General features: G+C 40.8%; 2 protein-coding genes across 4 annotated transcripts in view; one reads left to right on the top strand and one right to left on the bottom strand.

Moving 5' to 3' along the window:
• Positions 1-955: 955 nt before the first annotated feature.
• Positions 956-19,408, top strand: part of MMEL1 (membrane metalloendopeptidase like 1) — a 33,064-nt gene continuing 14,611 nt past the window's right edge. The window contains exons 1-11 of one of the 3 annotated variants that reach the window (XM_090123153.1): positions 956-1,038; positions 4,420-4,514; positions 5,399-5,449; positions 9,740-9,903; positions 13,796-13,855; positions 14,632-14,793; positions 15,202-15,282; positions 15,692-15,787; positions 15,966-16,084; positions 16,769-16,834; positions 19,090-19,224. In XM_090123153.1, coding sequence (XP_089979279.1) covers positions 1,018-1,038; positions 4,420-4,514; positions 5,399-5,449; positions 9,740-9,903; positions 13,796-13,855; positions 14,632-14,793; positions 15,202-15,282; positions 15,692-15,787; positions 15,966-16,084; positions 16,769-16,834; positions 19,090-19,224 — 1,050 coding nt within the window. In that variant the 5' untranslated portion in view covers positions 956-1,017. Of the gene's footprint in view, positions 1,039-4,419; positions 4,515-5,398; positions 5,450-8,802; positions 9,604-9,739; positions 9,904-13,795; positions 13,856-14,631; positions 14,794-15,201; positions 15,283-15,691; positions 15,788-15,965; positions 16,085-16,768; positions 16,835-19,089; positions 19,225-19,408 lie in introns of those variants that run through there. The other 2 variants (XM_031613667.2, XM_090123154.1) reach the window with 2 other exon arrangements.
• Positions 2,025-19,408, bottom strand: part of LOC116242722 (transcription factor HES-5-like) — a 54,302-nt gene continuing 36,918 nt past the window's right edge. The window contains exon 4 of the transcript XR_004169809.2: positions 2,025-2,110. The gene's annotated coding sequence lies outside the window, so the exon portion shown is untranslated. The remainder of the gene's footprint in view (positions 2,111-19,408) is intronic.

Below are 19,408 nucleotides of genomic sequence, written 5' to 3'. Positions count from 1 at the left end.
TCTGTCTGTGCACAAGCTTCTGATTTGTTCTTTATTTCCATTGTGGGCTTGCTCTTCCAACTAATTTCTTGGAATATCAAATAGATCTTTCTGATTAGTCACAGTGAGAGGGGTTTGATTAGCAGCATCATTGCATTATGCATGCCTAGCACAATTTCACACTCAACACAACCCATTCTGACACTCATTTCCTGGACTCCTGGGGAGCAGGCAGGATTAAAGGTGACCTATTTCTTTCAGCTATTGCCCAGCCCTTGCACCTAATGGCCAAAAGCATGCCATGCCCACATGTTCACACATCTCCACCACTTTATTGTTATGCTTTGCTAGGAGACACTACCTTTCAAAAAAAATAACACACCACAGTTTTAGTAAGAAGGAGTCCTTCCTTCCAGAGTGTCCAGCATTTTTTATTATCCAGCCACCATTGCTGGCTTTTGATATAACTCTGAGGCTAATTGTGATTCTTCACTCAGTGCTAATGAGTCCATGAAGACCACCTGCTCTTGAATCTGGCTCTAGCCAGACTGCTCTCTGTTAAACAAGCTATCACAGCAGTCATCAGAGGCATTGCTCTTGCTAGGGAGCTAGGTTTGGCTGCCTTCCTTTTAGCCCCGTCTCCCCTGCCAGCAATAGCTATGCACCAGAAATCCATCAATATTTATCTACAAACATCTCCCTCCCGCTCCACGCTGGTAAATCTCATTTTTATCTATTGCCTTTACCCATAGCAGGGCCTGGGGCCACTCAGCTGAATCACAACTATTTCATTACATACATGCCATTTCTAACAGGATATTGTTTCCAATTCCAGACTGAAGAAACTGGACGGAAGAAGCTATCCAATGGTCACTTCTGTGTGTTTCTTTAAAGTTAAGCTGGAATTTTTCAAGATTACAGAACTGTTTCCAACCGCTTTGAGATCTGTCACTCATTCTATGTGTGCAGCTGATGGCTGCAGTTGGCTATAAAGAAATTCCCTTGTAACATCTGCTTGTTGAAAGTCTCGTGTGCAGCATGCTTCAGGACATCATTACGGTATGCTGGTGCTCCTGGTAATGAACAATGAAAGCTTTAAAAACATGATTGTATTTCTACACAAATGATGGTTTGCCATCATTGGCTTTATAAAGTATTCCACATTTTTAATAGAAATATAAAAGGAGTATCAGATGTGAGAATAGTTGTCACACCGTATGCAAGCTTCCTGACTTTGTGTGCTGCAGTCCAGCAGGCAGGGAGCAGTTTAGAAATAATGGAAGATTGGTTGCTGTTAAATATTCAAATGGAAACTGTTCTCAGAGCTCAGGCAGAGCTAAACAAAACTTTACTGACTATAAAATACTTTTTTCTTTGAACTCATATTATACTCATTATTTCTGTATTTTCAGTCACTGATGTGCTCCCAGGTACTGGGAGAGTCTAAGCCCACGAATGATGGATCACATGTATCTTTGTATCTATATTGCCTGGGAAGTCATCTTCCTGACTTGCACTGTAATCCACTGAGCTTCCCAGACTTGCAGCGTGGTGGAAATGTGGCTCTGGCTCACAGCCACACAAACCCAGTAACTTTAATGAGTTCCTGTGTTTATAAGTAAGGACAGTCCACTTGACTTGCAGAGGCAGATGTTCCACTTTAATGACAGCTAATCTAAAAGCCATTCCTTTTACTATCATTTCTCTGTGGAAGATTAACTGTGTTATCGTTGTACTGCTTCTGCTTCGAGCAATTTCCAATTTGCCAAGCTCTGAGGACTCACTGTCATCATTAATTTAATGGCTTACATGAAATTATCCCTGGCATTGTAATGCTGCCTGCCTTTGGTGTCTTGGCTATTTCAGTCGTATGTCAGCTCAACTAGCGTATGTCAGAACCTGTTGTTTCCATCAGCTGTTTCTTAATGACCCCTTAAGGAAGGCGACTCCTTACTTAGAAGGCACAGTGCTCTGGAGCTGTGGGCTTCAAGATGCTCCTCCTCTTTTCTCCCGCACCTGATGTGGCTTCCAGCCACAAGTGCTTTGTCTTCTGTAGGATGCCAAGGAATGGGAAGGTGCATCTCTGCCACTCCAGGAACAGGACCAGAGGTTTATGTGGTCACTGAAGTGCCTGGAGGGTAGAAGACAAATGCAGGGTGGCATCACTCTCTGTGGCATTGAACTGAGCTGAGAAGGGGTGAGGACAGGCCAAGTCTAACTTGCCAAACTAGCGGTGAATCTAAGTGTCTCACCATTCAACCCAATCATTTTTGCATTTATATGTTCCTGCGTTGTTCCAAAAAAATCAAGAGTTAGAGAGAATGAACTGGCATAAGAATTTCCCCACAGATAGGAAAGGAAATTAAGAACAGTATCTGATAACAAGTTTACATGTTTTATTCCTGAACTGCCTCACAGTAAATGAAAAAATTTAGCAGTAGAGCCAGAGGGGGAATGTAGGAGTGAGAGGAAGCAGGAGAATGATAAGGATTCCATTCCGTTCCTGTTCTGCATTTTGTTATGCCCCTCAGTTGTACTTCCATCTCCTGGTCAGCACTGAGAACTCCTGATCGCAGGGAGCAGACCAGGCAGTGCCACACAGCACGGCGTGCAGAGCCCTGAGCTCACAAGGGAGCCACGTCTTTGGCTCCAGATCAGTAGTGGATGAAATGAGAAACAGACTGATTATTATCTTCCCGCTTAAAATGACCATTTTATGGAGCATCTTGATTGCTTAGAAACCTCAGATGTCATATGATAAGACATTCAAACCCTGGTAATACACTCAGTATATTCTCTAAAAATCTTGTTAAAATATTACAGTACTGAGAACATCTGTGTGCTGGTACCAGTGGAGTTCCTTTAATACAGTTTGAACAACAGAAACATTCACACTTCACCATTTGCTTTCTTTTGCAACCTGGCCAACAATATTTTTGTAGTGCCATTTCTTTTCTTCTCATGCATCCTGGGCAATAAAACCTACTTACTGAAGAAAACAGGTAATTAGCCATCTACATAAATTACCCTCTGTCTACATCATTAATGTGTTTGGATGTTTTAATTGATTGCATTCTCAACTGTTTTGGATAGCTAAAATGCCAGCTAATGTGATCCAATTAAGTCTGCTAATAAACCTGACTGATGAACTGCAATATAATCACAAATTAAGTAGAGATGTAGAAGGAAAAGCCATAGAACTGATGGTTTAGAATAGACTGTGTCATTTTGGAAAGACTCAAACCACTTCCCAGCAAGGAAACTTTGATCTGACTCTAACTTTTAATGGGCTGTATCCAAGACCTGATTCCACACTTCTTTTAAGCACGTACTTAAGTCTGTTCCCACCTACAAAATGTGACTCAGGTTTCCCCAGGAGCTTCCCCTATAATTGCCTTCCCCTTCCATCACATTCTGCTAAGAAATTGTTGTTGTTTTTGTACTGACTTCTGTTATCAGTCACCTGAGTACCACCTGTATCAGTAAGGTTTCTGAAGTTGATTGTGTTGCTGTTCTCTTTAATGTATTACACACAAACAGCAATACATGTAAGACTTCACCAGTGAAGGCTCTGACCTTACAAATACTGAACCATTCACACTTGCAGAGATCCTTACACCAGAAATACAATGCATGCTTCCATCAGTGCCCTGGAGGCAACGCATCTAAAGATGGCACAGCATCTTTATGACAGCTCTAGAGGTCTTATTCTAGGCTCAGAGATTATAGATTTAATGGACTAATTTGTGTGAAATTCTTTGCTCTGTATTTTGCCAGATGTCAGACAAGACACAGTGGCTCCTCTGGCATCAGCAGCTATTAATCTAATCTTGATTTTGATTCTTTATCTGATTGTTCCATTTGTATAATGGGGATAATAGTTTATTTTCAGATATTTGTCTGTATCTCTTAATTCTGGGTACAAAATACTTCGAAGATGATGTGCTATTGTAGACGAGCAATGGATTCTCAGCAAACCCATTCCCCAGTCAGCAATGCTAGCTGAGGTCAGCCCTGTGATCTCTCTGATATTGCACACCTCCTTGTCTATTTGCACAGCTCTCTGACACCAGTAAATTCAGAGCCTCAGCCCTCAGTGGGAACAAGAAGGCATCCAGGGCACCTCACGGGTACAGATTTTGTGTTTTGTTTGTAGGTAATGGCAAGGAAAAGAGTATGAACATTTTGGTACTTTCTTATAGCCATGACACTGCCTGAGTTTCAGCCCCAGCTCTTTGCTGAGCATTACTGTCTGCATGCTGGCTGTGCCTCCCAGGACCCAAAGGGCAGCTCTCACCACAGAGGTGCAGCTGGAATGCAGATCCTTTGTGGGTAGTCAGGCACCTCTGTGAATGGAGCCAGGGTCCATTCCTGATGTATGGCACCTCCTGCAGTTACTCTGTGAAACAACTGACCGTATCTTTATCTTTTCTGCTACAGCTCCTGACACTGCCACAGCCACCAAGTGCTCTCTCAGGGTGCATCAGGACATCCTCAGCCTTCTGGTTTCACAGCCCACTGTGCCCAGCATGGAGGTGATGTAAAAGTGAAAAGGGGAAATATGCTGCAAGTTAAACACATGCATACACATTTTGATAATTCAAGACCTCAGGCCATGGACAGTACTGCTGAAACTAAGTGTAACAATTGATCAAAAAGCACCTTACAGTTTATCTCTTACATTTAAGTGAGATGTAGATGATGTTCAAATTCACATGACTGGTTGCACACGCTGATTTTTTAATTGCTCCAAATATCTTCCTTCATTTGAAAGATACACACAGCACACATCAATGAACATTACTGCTGACATTTACATCTGTCCTGTATATGGAAATAATTTCAAGTAAAATAGCTTAAAATCATTTTGTTTGCAATCCATCTTCTCATGGAGCAAAATAAAGCATATCCCTTAATTCATGCACACAGAATTTTAGAAGGTTGTGTCATTGAAACACAATTGCAGTATTCAGCACTGGAAAACTAGAAATTGCCTTGCAGAATAAGTCTTCCTAACACAGATGCTTGAAAATCTCTTGGGAAGGAATAAGAGCATGTCAGATTAAACAGAGAACTTTTGAAAGAATTAATTACTGTAATAGGAGAGACTTTTCTAAATGCTAACAAGCTAGAAAATTGTGTTATTCCATTAAGGACAGCAGTGGAACTGTTTGCTGCACAATCTGCTTTCCAGTGCAGATCAAGTGATTTTTAATATGGTGCAAAGAGTTAATTCTCCCTGATAAGTCTGCAGTCAGACCGTGTGTGAGGAATGTACAAGGGAGGAGAGGGAGATGTAGGCACAGTACTGGGCAAGACCGTTTGTGGGGAGAAGCCTTGTTAGGATATCAGTGCTGGTAATGAGAATAAGCATTTGTTTCTGACTGCTGGAAAATGTGAACGTCTGATTGCATTGCAGAAAGCACAACCACCACCTCTGGAGCTGCAAAATATTCTCCACAACACAGAGGTAAGACAACTTCTCATTTTTATCAGCTGCTCTGTGCAGAGAGCATGCATTTAGAAATGCACTGCAGAAACCACTGTCTTTTATAGCTGATAGCACAAATGTCTGATAATTTTTTGATGGTGTTCAAAACGTCTTTGTTTTCAGAGAGAGAATGAGGAAGAGTTTTGAAAGAGAATCTAAACTTTGAGATTTTACTGATTCTTATCTGTTTTGGATGTGCCTCTACTGGGAGGTTATTTACACTACACACACCTGGTTATCCAACCAGCTATGAGAAAATATTAATCATGAATTTATATACGTACATACATATATATATATACTGCTAGTTAACAGATAATGGAGTTAGACTTGCTTTCAAAGACAAACTCATCATTCTGAATGCAGTGAGTTATCCTCTGTAGTCTGCATCCCCGCTTCACTGAATCCAAGGGCAGTGATTGTCCTGGAGCCATTCACCGTGCTCATTTACTGGGGATTGGGCTGTTGGTTTTTAATGCCAGACTGCCTCTTGGTAACTGTGTAACCCAAACACTGAAACCCAAGCGACAACAGAAATTAGCTACAATTACAGACTTGTGGTTCTTTATTATCTTAAAGACAAACACAGAAGTAAGAGGACAGTGTTAAAGCAGTTTCTTGGAAGAGTTTTACAGTACTCTCCATAGCCCTGCCTCACAAACACTGGGGGAAAACTCCAAACTAAGGAAAAATGGAAAATATTTCACATGGAAGTGATTTCAAGTCTGGTGTTGCACTTTTACCTGGATATGGGGATAACTACAATTGCTAGATTATAGAAGGTGAATAAAAATGACTGAAAGGAAAAAAATAAATAAATAAGATTTGGGGCCTTAAATACAATGCACTGTTAGCTGGCCAATCTCTTCTGATTGGATATCTGAGATAGGTATCTGTCAGCAGCAGAATCTGGAACAACAGAATCAGAAAGTGAAATGCAAAGCTGCAATGGAAGGTGGCATATCCATGTCCTTTGCATATTAACAAGTTCTTTATTGTGTCCCCACTAGAAATAAGGTAGCACCACTCCTGAGCCTCTTCTAAGTTAAATAGAGCTCAATATCCTGTATTGCTTTGTTTGCTTCTATTGAAAAGGCTCAGAAAGAAATAAGAGAAAAAAAAAAAAAAGAGAAACACAAGACAAAAAAATGAATTAAATTCTTGGGAATGGTACTTGCCTTTGTTGTTTTCTCATCTATGAGATCAAGTTGCTTTTGTTTTTCTGTGGGAAACAAAGAAAATGCTTTTCTACAGAGAAATTCTTGTTTAATTACTATTGGAAGAAAACTGTCCAGGCAATACACGACAATTTTTTTTTGCTTGGATTCACATTATTCTTTTTGACAGTAAGTCAGAAATCACTAGATATGCTGCTTGTGTAGCTTTCCAGCTGACCAGGTCTTATTTCTAAAGCCAGAGTCAAAACCTATGATCAAGAACTAAAATAACACATTTTCTGCAAGCTTTGAGCACTTCCAGGCAGTCTTATGCCTTCCCATTGACTCGATTGTACTTGCCCTGAAAAACCATTGTGTATATATACCTAAGACACTTGAAGTGTATGCTGTGTTTGCCAAAACTGTGCAAATTTGAGTCTTAAGGTGGCAAAACCATCTTTTCCCTATAGAAAATGATATCATTAATCAAGCACCTCCTTTATTTCTCTGCAGTAGCTGCAAGCTTTTGGATGACTGCTTTGGGTGGTGCACTGCTACTGCTTACCCAGCTGCAGGCTTGCTGCGGAAAAAGAGTTAACAAAATGCTTTAGAATAGGACCTGGCAGAACATGAGAAACTTACTAATCCATTTCCTCCATTTTTTCACATTCCCTAACCCAGAACAGGCTCTGTGCTCCCTAGATCATTTGTCACTGATTCCTGACTGAGGAGTGATAATGGAAACATTTTCTTTACAGATAACAAGTAGTTGATTTCAGAGCCAAGCTGCATGAGTTACAGAAATACAAAGTGTTTGTCACTGCTGATTTTCCAAGCTGAAGTTCCCATCAGCCTGAGGTGACCTTAGGAAGTGCAACACACAGAGTTCCTTCTAGTTCCTATTGGAAACAGCACACCTTTTCCTCAGCTGCACAAGGAAGTGAAACCATTACAGATACACACACAAAAATCTGGATATAGTTCCCATCCCACAAGAAAATTAAAAATGATCTGTGGTATTCTCTTTATGAGTAGGACAATGTGTTTTGAGGGAATCTGCAAATTGTCTGAGGACATAAGAGATCTATGCCCTTGGTGCTTAGGCACGACCTCAATTAAGTCACTTTAGGCCTTGTTTGAATCATTTATTACAGGTGTTTCTTAGGGCTTTGTTATTTTTCTGTCCTTTGGCTATATGGGGAGCAAGGATCCACACCTCAAAATCCCTCATGGCATTCCCAGCCTCAGACACCACGTTAATCACAATCCATAGAAAGCAGTAGGCACAAAGCTCACAGGTTCTTGGCATCTTGATTCTCCATCTGTCAAATGGGCACAATCATGTCCTTTGGTATCTTACAGCCACACTACAAAATATCTGCATGAAATCCTGGGAGGCACTTGTCTACTGCAATATGTAGACCTTCCTCAGAGCCAGCTGCATCACACAGCAACAATGAGACTACAGTCAGAAGGAAGGCTCACGTGCATAGGAGGTTCCTTTGCTAGGCTCCCTACAAAGAGAAATAATAGATCATCTGGCACATAATTAAATGTATAACGGTTCACTTCTGTGACGAGCTTTCACAGACGGACACCCAGGATCTGCAAAAACAGTGGGTTTTTTTCAGATCTTTGAGTTCTTAGATTCCTCTTCAGATGGAGGGATGAGAATAGCTGCCTTCACACTTGACAGATGCCTAACTTAACGTGACTCCGAAGGAAAGGCAAATTCTCAGAGTGGTTTTAAGGCAGAGCACAGATTAGTAGAGGAGGCTTAAACTCCTGGCAGAAGAAACTGGCATTCATTGTGTCCTGCCCCATTCAGGGAAACACGTCTGTGCTCATATTCTTGGAACACTGTTTGCACATCCCAGTAAACAGCACTGCCACAAAGAAGCCCCTGCTCTGTCCCCAGTGCTTCCCGGTGCTGCACTCAAAGCTGAGAGTGCTGGTGAAGAGCTCAGCTTGAGAAGTGCCAACCTTAAAATCTATAGAGAGTTACACTAGCTGAATGCACAGAACAGAAGACAAATAGAACAAACTGTTTCTCTCTCCATTCCAAAGTCAGCTCTGGAAAAGAATTGCATGAAACCCAAGGGAAATGACATACCCATCCTTCTACTGTCTTACCCAGCTCTTAGCTTTTAGATTTTCAAGAAGAGAAGCAGAAAAGGAATTCTGCACGTTGCCCGAACCTATGTATAAATCAGCGTGCTTTCACTCCACTAACTGCTGCCGTGTATTACACTGAAAGCTGCCAGCACTCTCAGGGCCAGAAGCTTATGGTAGGTTTCCACCTCTGACTTCTCACTCCTCCTTTGAGCACACAGCTACGTAACCTGGTGGCACATTTCAGGAAAGCTGGAGGAAACTCGGCAGCAGCGGTGCAGCGTGCAGACTGTGAGCACAGAGCCCTCAGCCTGCCTGTGTGATGCAACCCCTCCTCCCCCTGCTGCTCAGGAGCGTCTGCTTTAAGCTGGGAACTGCACACAGCTGAGCTCAGAACTTTGGGAATGGCTCTGAGAAGACTGAGGAGCTGGCAGTCAGGAGCTCTGGGAGCTGACACACGCTGTAGGAGCCTTCTCCTTTGCAAACCCTTCATCTCTGCTAAGGACAGGGCAGACGCAGCTCAAAGACGCTCGCATCTGGAAGGATCTCTATTTGGATTCTGCTGCTGATAACACAGCCACTCACATCCACAGAGGAAGAGAGGAAAATTATTGGAAACAGCAAGATACTTTTCAAAGCGAGGAGTGGAAGGAGGCAGATTTTCCCCTCCTTCCCCTTTTGGGAGAAAGGAGTTGCCCAACCTAGTCATGAGACTTTCTCACACTTCCCAAAGCAGGCTCCTGGAGCGATGACACGGCACCACTGAGTCTGGGTGGCGTAGCCCTGAGTGCAGGCAACCTGGTAGGCACGGAGAATGGAGAATGAGGTTGGCAAATCTGTGGACAATCAAATGGACAAATACATGTAATAATTTGGAAGTTTTCTTTACCTATCTTTGCTTTTTTTCTGCTTCCTTTTACTCCCTGATTTGTCATGTATTCACCCCATACTGCTTTAGCCGTGCAGCTAATTCTTTCTTACCCTCCCCTCCATAATTTAGAGTTACAATAATGGGGAAATCAGAAAGTCAAATGGATATTGTGGAAAAATCAACAAAATCTGGGAAGAAATCCTGGCGCTTCGTGGCCATTGGGCTGGCTGTCCTGCTGCTCCTCATGACTTGTTCTGCAGTCGCCCTGGTAATCCTGTATGCCAGCAGCAGAGGTAAGTAACCCCTGAATAATTTTCCTTTTTGCCATGCGAGCAACGTTAAGGTCTTTTCTGCAGAGCCAAATGAAAACAGAAATACAGAGAGAAGGTGAGCTCACCTCTCTGAGGGACTTTCCTATCTCTGCCTTGTTGGAAGCTCACCGAGAGGGGATTGTGGCATTTTATTTCATTATTAAATTATATCAAGTAAGATTTAAGTAATTTTGTGCATTTTCTTAAGTTTATCATGTTTGACAAAGATCAAAAACTGCTGCACTGTTTTAGAGGGGAAGTATGGCTGTGTGTGTGTTTTTACATTCCCGTATTTTATAGCACAGTAAGTGTCAGTGCACTGCTGGAGGGGGGAGAGAGACTTCTTTAAAACTGCATCGTGCAATTTGAGCTCCAGGTGAAATGTGCTTCAGTGACTTCTATGGGAATGACTTGCCAGAAACCTGACAACAAGGTTCGATGTACTCTGCCTGAATATAGTAATGCAGAGCAGGGATGTTCCCCATTTTGGGGGAGTAATAATTCAAGAGAAAAGCCTTTTTTTATTGTTTACTTTTTCGCTGCCAGCAATTGAGTGTTATCAGCATTTGTTCCAATGCTGGATGAAATCCCTGAGCGTTTGCAATTCGTAAGTTGTTCATTTTTATTCTGCTTAAGAGAGAAGAAACAACTCCCGTAAGCTAAGTCCTACAGCAGGCATTTCTGTATCAAAACACTGAGCTGTGAAGAATTTTTGTTGCTTGGATGCATAAAAGATATGAGAAACCTGCTGTCCACACTGCTTCTTGGGTTCAGGCAAATCAAAATCCAGGCATTATTAATATTTGTCCAAATATTGGTCTCACATCCAGATCCATGGGAAGAGTCTGTGCTGCATACAAAGCCAGTGTATGCACACAAAAAAAAGAAAGCTTGTTTGTGGAAAAGGAATTCCAATATATAAATATTTTTCAGGCCTGTATCAGCAATTAAGCTTTCATTTGAAATGCTTCCCAGATTCAGTCATTCCCAAGGAAAACGTGAGTGCAAAATGATAGCAAAGCTGCAGTGCTGCTTGGCCTGATAGCTATTTTGCTAATGGAAAATTAAGAGTTTTTTCTTCTTTTATCTCCATAAAACAAATAAACAAAACAAAAAAAAAAAAAGAAAAAAAGAAAGAAGAAAGAAGAAAAAAAAAGAATCTAGAAGCTCTTGGGGATTTTTGATATCTAGAGGAGCTTTCATGCTCATAAAAGCTTGTCTAACTGAGCAAGAAAAAGTTTAGTAAGAATAGCAGAGTAATATTTGGGTGAGCAAAGAAAGGGAGGCAGACAAGTGAAGTCATTCGTTTTTGAATCTGACTACAGCATGTTCTCAATTACATCTTTCCATCACCACCTACACACCCATCCTGGCAGCCTTTTCATAGCTTTCTCTCAGCTATGTTCCACAAATATTTACCAACCTCCAAATCTCATCACTTGTTGTAGCAGTTACAGTTTGAAGAACATTTCAACACATATTGTAGCTGTCAAGTCATAACCAATGGCTTCTCTGAATAGATATGAGTTGCAAACAATTTGCATTCTCATTTAATTGCCAGTCCTGACCACTCAAATCATCCATTTAATTGATACATTATTCACCTTCTGGCTCCCAAGTCTGTATGTTTCTCTCAGGTAAGATGTGCAGATATTATCTTTCTGTTTGCATCCCTCCTGGTTGTCAGCAGTCCCACCTATTGCACAGGCTGCTAGAGGTGAGGGCCCACTCCTGCATCTGATAGCATTTACAAACAAACAAAAAGAAACACAAGCCTTGAAGTAAGGAGCACCTTGTTCTGGGATTGGATTTCCAAAAGCCATTCCGTGCCCATCACATTTCCTATGCTGTGAATGGAATAAATGTGCATTTAAATAATGGGCTTGTGAGAGCAATATCTGAGCTCAGCACCAGCACAAGAAGAAAAGGTTGTGGCTGAGATCTGGCTCATCTCCTAGACTGCTGATGGCTCATCATTCTTTAGCTCCATGAACGTTCACTAGTGAGGCATCCTAGCCAAAGGAGATGGAGAATTTAAAGAAGTGGCAGCTAACACAAAAGTCACTGTGAAATGACATTTGGGTGGCAAGACTCTGTTCTGTCCCAGTTCTGCTAAGATGGAGCTAAGAGAATGCAAGTGTGAATGTTGTTAGTGGGAGTGCCAGGCCATGCACTGGGCAGCAGAAGCAGCCATTATTCCATCTGCTGATCCCCACCAGAAATTCTGTCTGAAATTGGCTGAAAGATGCATTTTACGTTTGCTTCCAGTTCTTTGAGGTTCAAGAAGTGCAGCATGCAAAGCCTCAGAGAAGTGAGCAAAGACTCAACAAATACCTCCCTAAGTGGTCATATCTCATACACTGACCGTGTGTATCTGGCTGGCTTGGTTCTCTGTCAGGAAAAAAAAAACACACAAAAGAACCACTTTCAGAAGTAAATTGAGAGCCCCTCACAGCCATTTCTGATCATCTCTTTTCGTGGCAGAGTTTCAGAGCACTGAATATGCAACCAAGCTTTCAGAACAGATTTGGCTTCCCTGCTTCTGCATCTCGGTTACATTTTCACGGTCACAAGTGCTTTTTGAATGAGGGGTTTGAATCTTGTTGAAAGCAGCTGGATTCCAGAAACCAAAGTTAAACACTGTGAGGTTATATTAAAGGGAGAAATTTCTATTAAAAACAGGCTTCACCTGAGTCCTGTCCCAACCCTGAGAAATGGTGGAAGAAATACAGCACACTCGGTGCACTTCTCACCCTCACCAGTACTACTTCTTAAGGAAAATTTCAGTGTGCCTTTGAACTATTGGCTTTTCCTAGAAAGAAGTGTGTGCATCTACACATATATGTCTATGTTTTTTAACCTTCTCTGTGGAAGAGCCCGTGGCTTTTAAATATGTATTAGAGAGTTTAAGGAACTCCACCACTTGTGCTTGTTTCACCTGGTTATTAAAACAATGCTGAAGCCTCTACGTGAAGCTTCATATCGTTGCACATATTTTGCTCATCCCATGTTTAGACACTGAACTATTACAAGGCATGCAGTTATTGTAATGCAGACCTACTCCCACACAGCACAACTGCACTCTACTGAGCCCTGAATGTTACATTCCCAATCACAGTGAGGGCTTTTTATGTTGCTTCCTCTGATGAACTTCAAAGCCCTCTTTCCTTCCCTACTGTTTTATTTCTATCTGAATTACTGTAATCTTGTTTGCTCTAATACAAAACACTTGTTTTCATGGGAAGGAAGTTTCAAGCAACTTTTCTGCAAGCACCCCAGAGTAAGGATCAAGGAAGTTTATGATCAGATGCTGTTACAAAGTCGAGGTGTTGAGTTCTAGATTTTACATCCAGGCCCTCGGTATCACTGCCATCAGGCTCACAGCAGCACATTTAGCAGAGAGCACTGAGCAGAGGAGCTGGGCACTGCTCCAGCTCTGCTCATCACTCACACGTTAGCAGTGCGTTGGGCTTCTGCTGATTTTCTTCACTGGAGGAATTTCACAGACCAAGACAAAGTATTAAAAAAGAGAAAACTAATATCCAAGAGTGATACTAAGATTCTGCTGGAATGGGGATACAGATTCATTTCTTCACATAACAGTCGCACGTTTGTTTCTTGTTTGGGTTTTTTTCCCTTCTTTTAGAAGCTCCTGCAAAACATTTCTATCACGGAGATGATGAGCAGGTGAGTTAAAACTCACTGCTGAGAATGCTGTTGTACTTCTTGCACAGAAGTGTTCCAAACATATCCAAGACAAGAGATGTGCTTGACATTGATACCTTTTACTGGCACTGAGATTGAACTGTTGGTGGATGACATTGGTAGTGACTTCCAACTAATTCTGTCTGCTTTCTTACTCCTTTCTCCACAGGCACTCAGTATGGTACCAATTCAGGCAATATATGTACCACACCTGGTTGTGTTACAGCAGGTAACAATTCTTATAATGATGATTCTTATAGAAGTGATGTTTTACAAGTGATCTGCCCACTCTGAATAAACAAGGCAGGCTTTAAGACTGGATAAGTATTAAAGGAATAGAACTATTTCTATCAAAGTCAGTAAGTATAGCTGTCCTCAAACACAGCTCCATGTGTAAACACTGGGACCAAAAAAACCAAAACTGTTGTTATTTCTCCATTATATTTTCATGGTAAGGAAATAGTACAGGAAGATTTCCATTATGGTCAATGGTTCTCTAGCCTGAACCACAATTACATGAATTGACCAACACAGTCTATACCTAAGTATCACATAAATCCCCTTAGAATTAATTCTGCTAGGGAGAATAGATTGTACACACAGAGCTATTCATTTTGAGCATCTACTGGTATAACTCCATCATATACAATTAAGAGAGGTAAGACCACAACAGAAATGTTCAGTCACCCCCTGGAAACACTGACTTCATAGGCAGGTACCTCAGGTATAAGTCAGTGAGCTGTGGGAGAATTATCAGATTGTCCTTTACAAGCTCCCTTTGTAAAGCACTCCAATTGCAGTGCAGATGTCTGCTATCAGATACGTATTTGTGTTTTTAAACAAAGAATATGATCCTTTGAGTCATGATCCATGAGCATAAGTCTTATCCGTGTTAAGCAGCATGAGCAAGGTGCCTTCTTTCCAGGCATGTTGGTGGCAGTCTCTGGTAGTCCCAGAGATTACTGGGTAGTTTGTGGAACTCAACTCTCTAATTTTGATATGTAGCTGCTAGAATAATTCAGAATATGGACACAACAGCTGATCCTTGCAAGGATTTCTACCAGTATGCCTGTGGAGGCTGGCTGAACCGGCATGTTATCCCTGAAACTAGCTCCAGATACAGCATTTTTGACATCCTGAGGGATGAGCTGGAGATCATCCTAAAAGGTAGGAATGAGGCTTCTCTATCCTTGGTTACACATTTGTGTTTAATTTCAGCTCTCACAATTTATTGTACATTACGGAGAGAAGTGTTGATTGTGATTGTGATTTTTTATCTCCAGTCCTTTAATCTCTCCATCTTTTACCACATCCATCTTGTCATAACATCCTGTTCTCACTAAAAATTGGCCACAGGTGATTTGGTACTAACTTCAAAGGGAGATGGATAAGCTACATGCATGTCCTTCCTGACACTTAGTTCTTTTGGTAGCTCCTTTAAAGAGCACTCTAGTTTAACAGCAATGGAAGCCTAAGGTAACAAGTATTTTTCACAGCCCTGAATTCTCAGTGATTTCTATGAAAAGATCAAAGATCTCCAGGGCAAAAATCTCATGGCAATGGTTCTTTCCTCAGGTGTGCTGGAGAGTTCAGATCAAGGGGACAGAGAAGCATTTCAGAAGGCTAAGATACTTTACAAGTCATGCATGAATGAGAGTGAGTCCCTTCTTGTTTTGTTCCTTTGCTCAATACCAAACATACAACCTGAACAAAGGTCCAGGCAATATCTGTGTAATTGCTGTTGCCTTGTCTGGAACATCATTCTTCAGCCAGATGGATCCAGATGCCTTGGTATATGGCATGGATGCTGCTTACCATCCTCAAACATGCAAAGCCTTTCCTTCTGTATACAAAACTGCAATTCATTTCATTCTTTCCAAAGCCATTCAATCGAACTAATGCAGGAGACTGATGATTTCATGGTCTCTCTCATTTTTTACAATGATAGATTCAGTTCCAAATTTAAACTGTAAGGAATATTATCTCTTTTTCTTCTTCCTCCATTCCTCCTCACCCTTCCTCCCAGCTCTCCAAAACAAAATAGTATTTGTTTCTCCTCTCTCAGGTCTAATAGAGCAGCGAGATTCATTGCCCCTGCTAGAGGTCTTAACAATGGTTGGAGATTGGCCAGTGGCTTCTGCAGACTGGAACAGCACCAAAGGTAATACTGTGGCTGAAAGAGGCAGAATTATTTACTGCACTAAGCTGACAGCTGTCCTGGATAGCCTGACTTTTGCTTACGAAGAAAAGATTAAAATGTAGGATACAACACATACATATATGTCCTGTTCAAATTGATACATTACTAAAAAATGTCTATTTTTCCTTTTATCTCCAAGAACCAAGCTGGAGCATGGAAGAGAAACTCTCCATAATGAACTCCAGATTTAACAAACGTGTCCTCATTGACATGTTTGTATGGAATGATGACCGGGATTCCAGCAGACATATCATCTATGTAAGAAAAATACTGCAAGGAATTATTTATGTGCCCCAGAATTATGACATGTTCTTATTTCCCTTACACATGGATCAGCTGTCCATGAAGTCAGTGTGTATACACAACTGGCAAAATTTATGTAATGGTTCAAGTGTCAGATACGTCTCAAAGTTATTTTGGGAAACATTCCATGGTAGCATAATTTGCTTTTTCTGCTGAATCAATGGACCTTTGCTGATTTACAACATTTAAGGGTTGAAAATGCTTGTGACTTGCAAAATGATTGTGAGGTTTATTATACAGCAGGATACCATATTTCAAAAGTCAGTATGTATATATTTCAGAGCTCGTTCATGCATTCTTATGCATGAAATGTAGCCCACAAGTCAAGCAGCTTCTTTTCTAAGTTGCTTACATTTATTTTTCTATCTCAGTGACTACTTAAAGACTTTCCTCAATAACTCATGCTAAGTATCCATCCTGTCATCATCTAGAAATTCAGAGACAGAAGTTGTACTTTCCATCTCACCTCAGTTTCTAGAGAGCTGAAGTTCTTGAATGTTTGGTAGAAGCTCACTGTTGGCCATTCCAACACTGGATGGCATGTGCAGCATTTCAAGGCTGTTGCCTTTCAAGGACATCTTTGGACAGCACCAGTTCCTGTTCATCACTAACTAAAGAAATGTATATGATCTCCTTCAGATTGACCAACCTAGTTTAGGAATGCCATCCAGAGATTACTACTTTAATGGGGGCAACTACCAAAGGGTAAGTACCCCTTGTAATTTATTTACTGTGTGCTACTAAAGTAACATCATTCAGTATTCCTATGTTTTGGAAAACTCAAACATAAGAATCTTCATGTTACTCAGCAGATTGTCACATTCACTGCTACAATTTTCTCTACTTTCATCAACTTTACAAAAGGACAGAACAAATGTCTAAGTATCAAGTCTCCTCAGAACTGGCTAATTCACACTGATCAGAAGAAGGTTAAGTGAACAAAATATAACTCTATTTTATAACTTCTAACAGTTTCTAATTTTGAAGGATAACTTTCACTAAAATTGTGAACCTATGTTGCTTGCATCTTCTAAAACCACCTGCTCTGGTTGCTGTCATAGAAGGTTCTGAAAACTTGGTTATCAGTACAACCCAAAGTGGCAATTCTTCTGTATTTGAGCATGCAATGCCACAAAATGACTCTTGTTCAAGACCAAAATATTCAAAAGCTCACGTGTTCATTCAGGAAAAAAAAAAAAAAGAACCCAAAAAACATAAATCAAGTTTTACATGGAATTAATTAATATAATTACTCAGCTGGTAAGAATCTGCTGTCACTTCCTTCCTTCCCTCCTCATGTTCCCCAAAACTACATGGCAGTTGTGAGAGATTAAATCCTAGCTGCTCTTCTGTGTCAGGGCTCAGGGCAGAAGTGTGAGGTTTCTGTAAATACTTATCAGGTTGTGTTTGCAACAGCTTACTAATTTATCAGTTTCCAAGCTCAAAATAATGCGTTAGTACTTTTTAATTGTCAATTATGTCATACTGGCAGTGAAGATTTGCAACTTAACATCGAACTCATTTTCCTAGCGTGACCTGAAGGGAATAGAGAGAGAACGATCAGCATTTCAGGCTCCTGTCTAGTGGCTGTAAAGACAGATTAAAAAAAAATAAAAACAAAAACAAAAGAGAGAGACTAGCTTTCTTATGCCTTCATTGCATTTGAATATATTTCCATATATTATATGGTCTAAAATACATTCCTGTGAAATTTTTATGAGATTGTTTTTCCACACCTTCTGGCCACCTTTATGAACTGCCAACTTCTGTTCATCTGTCTCATAATAACAACATATAATCTGCACATGGCTGTGTTGGGAACAACAAAGAGCTGCTCGAAGTTTGCTGGGAGCTGCTGGAACCAGGATTCTGTTCTACAAGTTTAACCTACGTAGTAGCAGTTACATTAAAAGGGATATTTATGCATCCCTGCTCAAAAATCAGACTTGGAAGAGCTCGTAGGGGGTAGAAAATCAGGCACAGTACCTGGATTATCTTTACTTAGCAAAAGAAAACCCAAGAGCATTTAAAATAACTAAATAAAAAGGGCTGTGTTTTTAATTTTTATGAATAAAGAGGAGAGACAACCCCTTTTTATTTGCTATTTAACAGCTCACTTCCCACAAACAATGAACCAAACTGATGACCCAAACTCCCCCTCTGCGTTGTCCAGCATCTTTTGGCACAACTCTTTCTGAGGCCTGTGGGAGTCCAGCCTGATTAAGGCCTCAGCATTCAGCCTAAAAACACAAACCATTATCATGTAAGTGCCCGGACTCAATTTCAAAACAGCTATTTTATTTATCTGGTTTCCAAGGTCTACGGAGGAAGAAAAGTATGCAATAATAGGTAATATTAAGCTTTTCTGTATCACAGATCTGTACTCAGCAACCAAATATCTTTCCGAGGCCCATTCTGAGGTGTAACTCAGAGCCATGGCTTCCTCTTTCAAATAAAGCAAAGGTATCACTGGGACCCATCCCAGAGAGCTTTTCTTTCAGTCGGTGAAAACAGAGTTTAGAGGATTTATGGTATTAATTTCAGAGAACTTAAACCCTTCCACGTTTACCCCAGTATTTTGGTGAGTAGGAAAAACTAATTCCCATAGTGCAACTCAAAGCACAGAGCTTTCTTTTTGCTCTGGTTGAAATTCTAACCCCAAACTCCAGAGTTAGCTTGGATAGAGATGCAAAAAATGTTGCTTTTGATACGTGTTTTGAGATGGGAACTGCACTGTATTACGGGATGAACGGAGGTCATAAGGATTGCAGCAGTATCTATTACAGTAAGGAAAAAGAAAAATGACAGTAAAATTAGAAATGGAGTGTAGAAGCTGTGCCATTGAGCCCAACGTTATCACAGCAGACTGTAAAAGTTAAAATAACAATTGTTTGCTTAATACAGATGACAGTAAACCTTTCATAAGGACCCTACGCACACATACCATTTCTTCTGTGCAGGTAAGAGAAGCTTACCTGCAGTTCATGATCACTATTGCTAAGATGATCCGAGAAGACATGAATATATCCAAAGACGATTTGTTTGTCCAAGAGGAGATGGCAAAGGTTATGGAGCTTGAAACAGATATTGCAAATGTGAGTACAGCAGTGAAGAACCTCTCTGGATGTTTGGGTAGAAGGAAGAGTCTTACTCTTAATTTTCAGCAGTTTGACACAGTAAAAAACTCATGGCCAAAGAAAAAAAAAAAAAAGTAGGGGGGTGAGGAGAGAAGGAAGCTTTCTGTGCCATGAGCAGCCCAGAAATCAGAGTCTCTGTGTG

Source organism: Phasianus colchicus, chromosome 22, assembly GCF_987193195.1.
Source record: "Phasianus colchicus chromosome 22, bPhaCol1.hap1.1, whole genome shotgun sequence".
In the NCBI taxonomy this organism is placed as follows: Eukaryota; Metazoa; Chordata; class Aves; order Galliformes; family Phasianidae; genus Phasianus; species Phasianus colchicus.
Note: the sequence above shows the minus strand (reverse complement) of the source record. Positions and strands in the feature narration are given on the sequence as shown.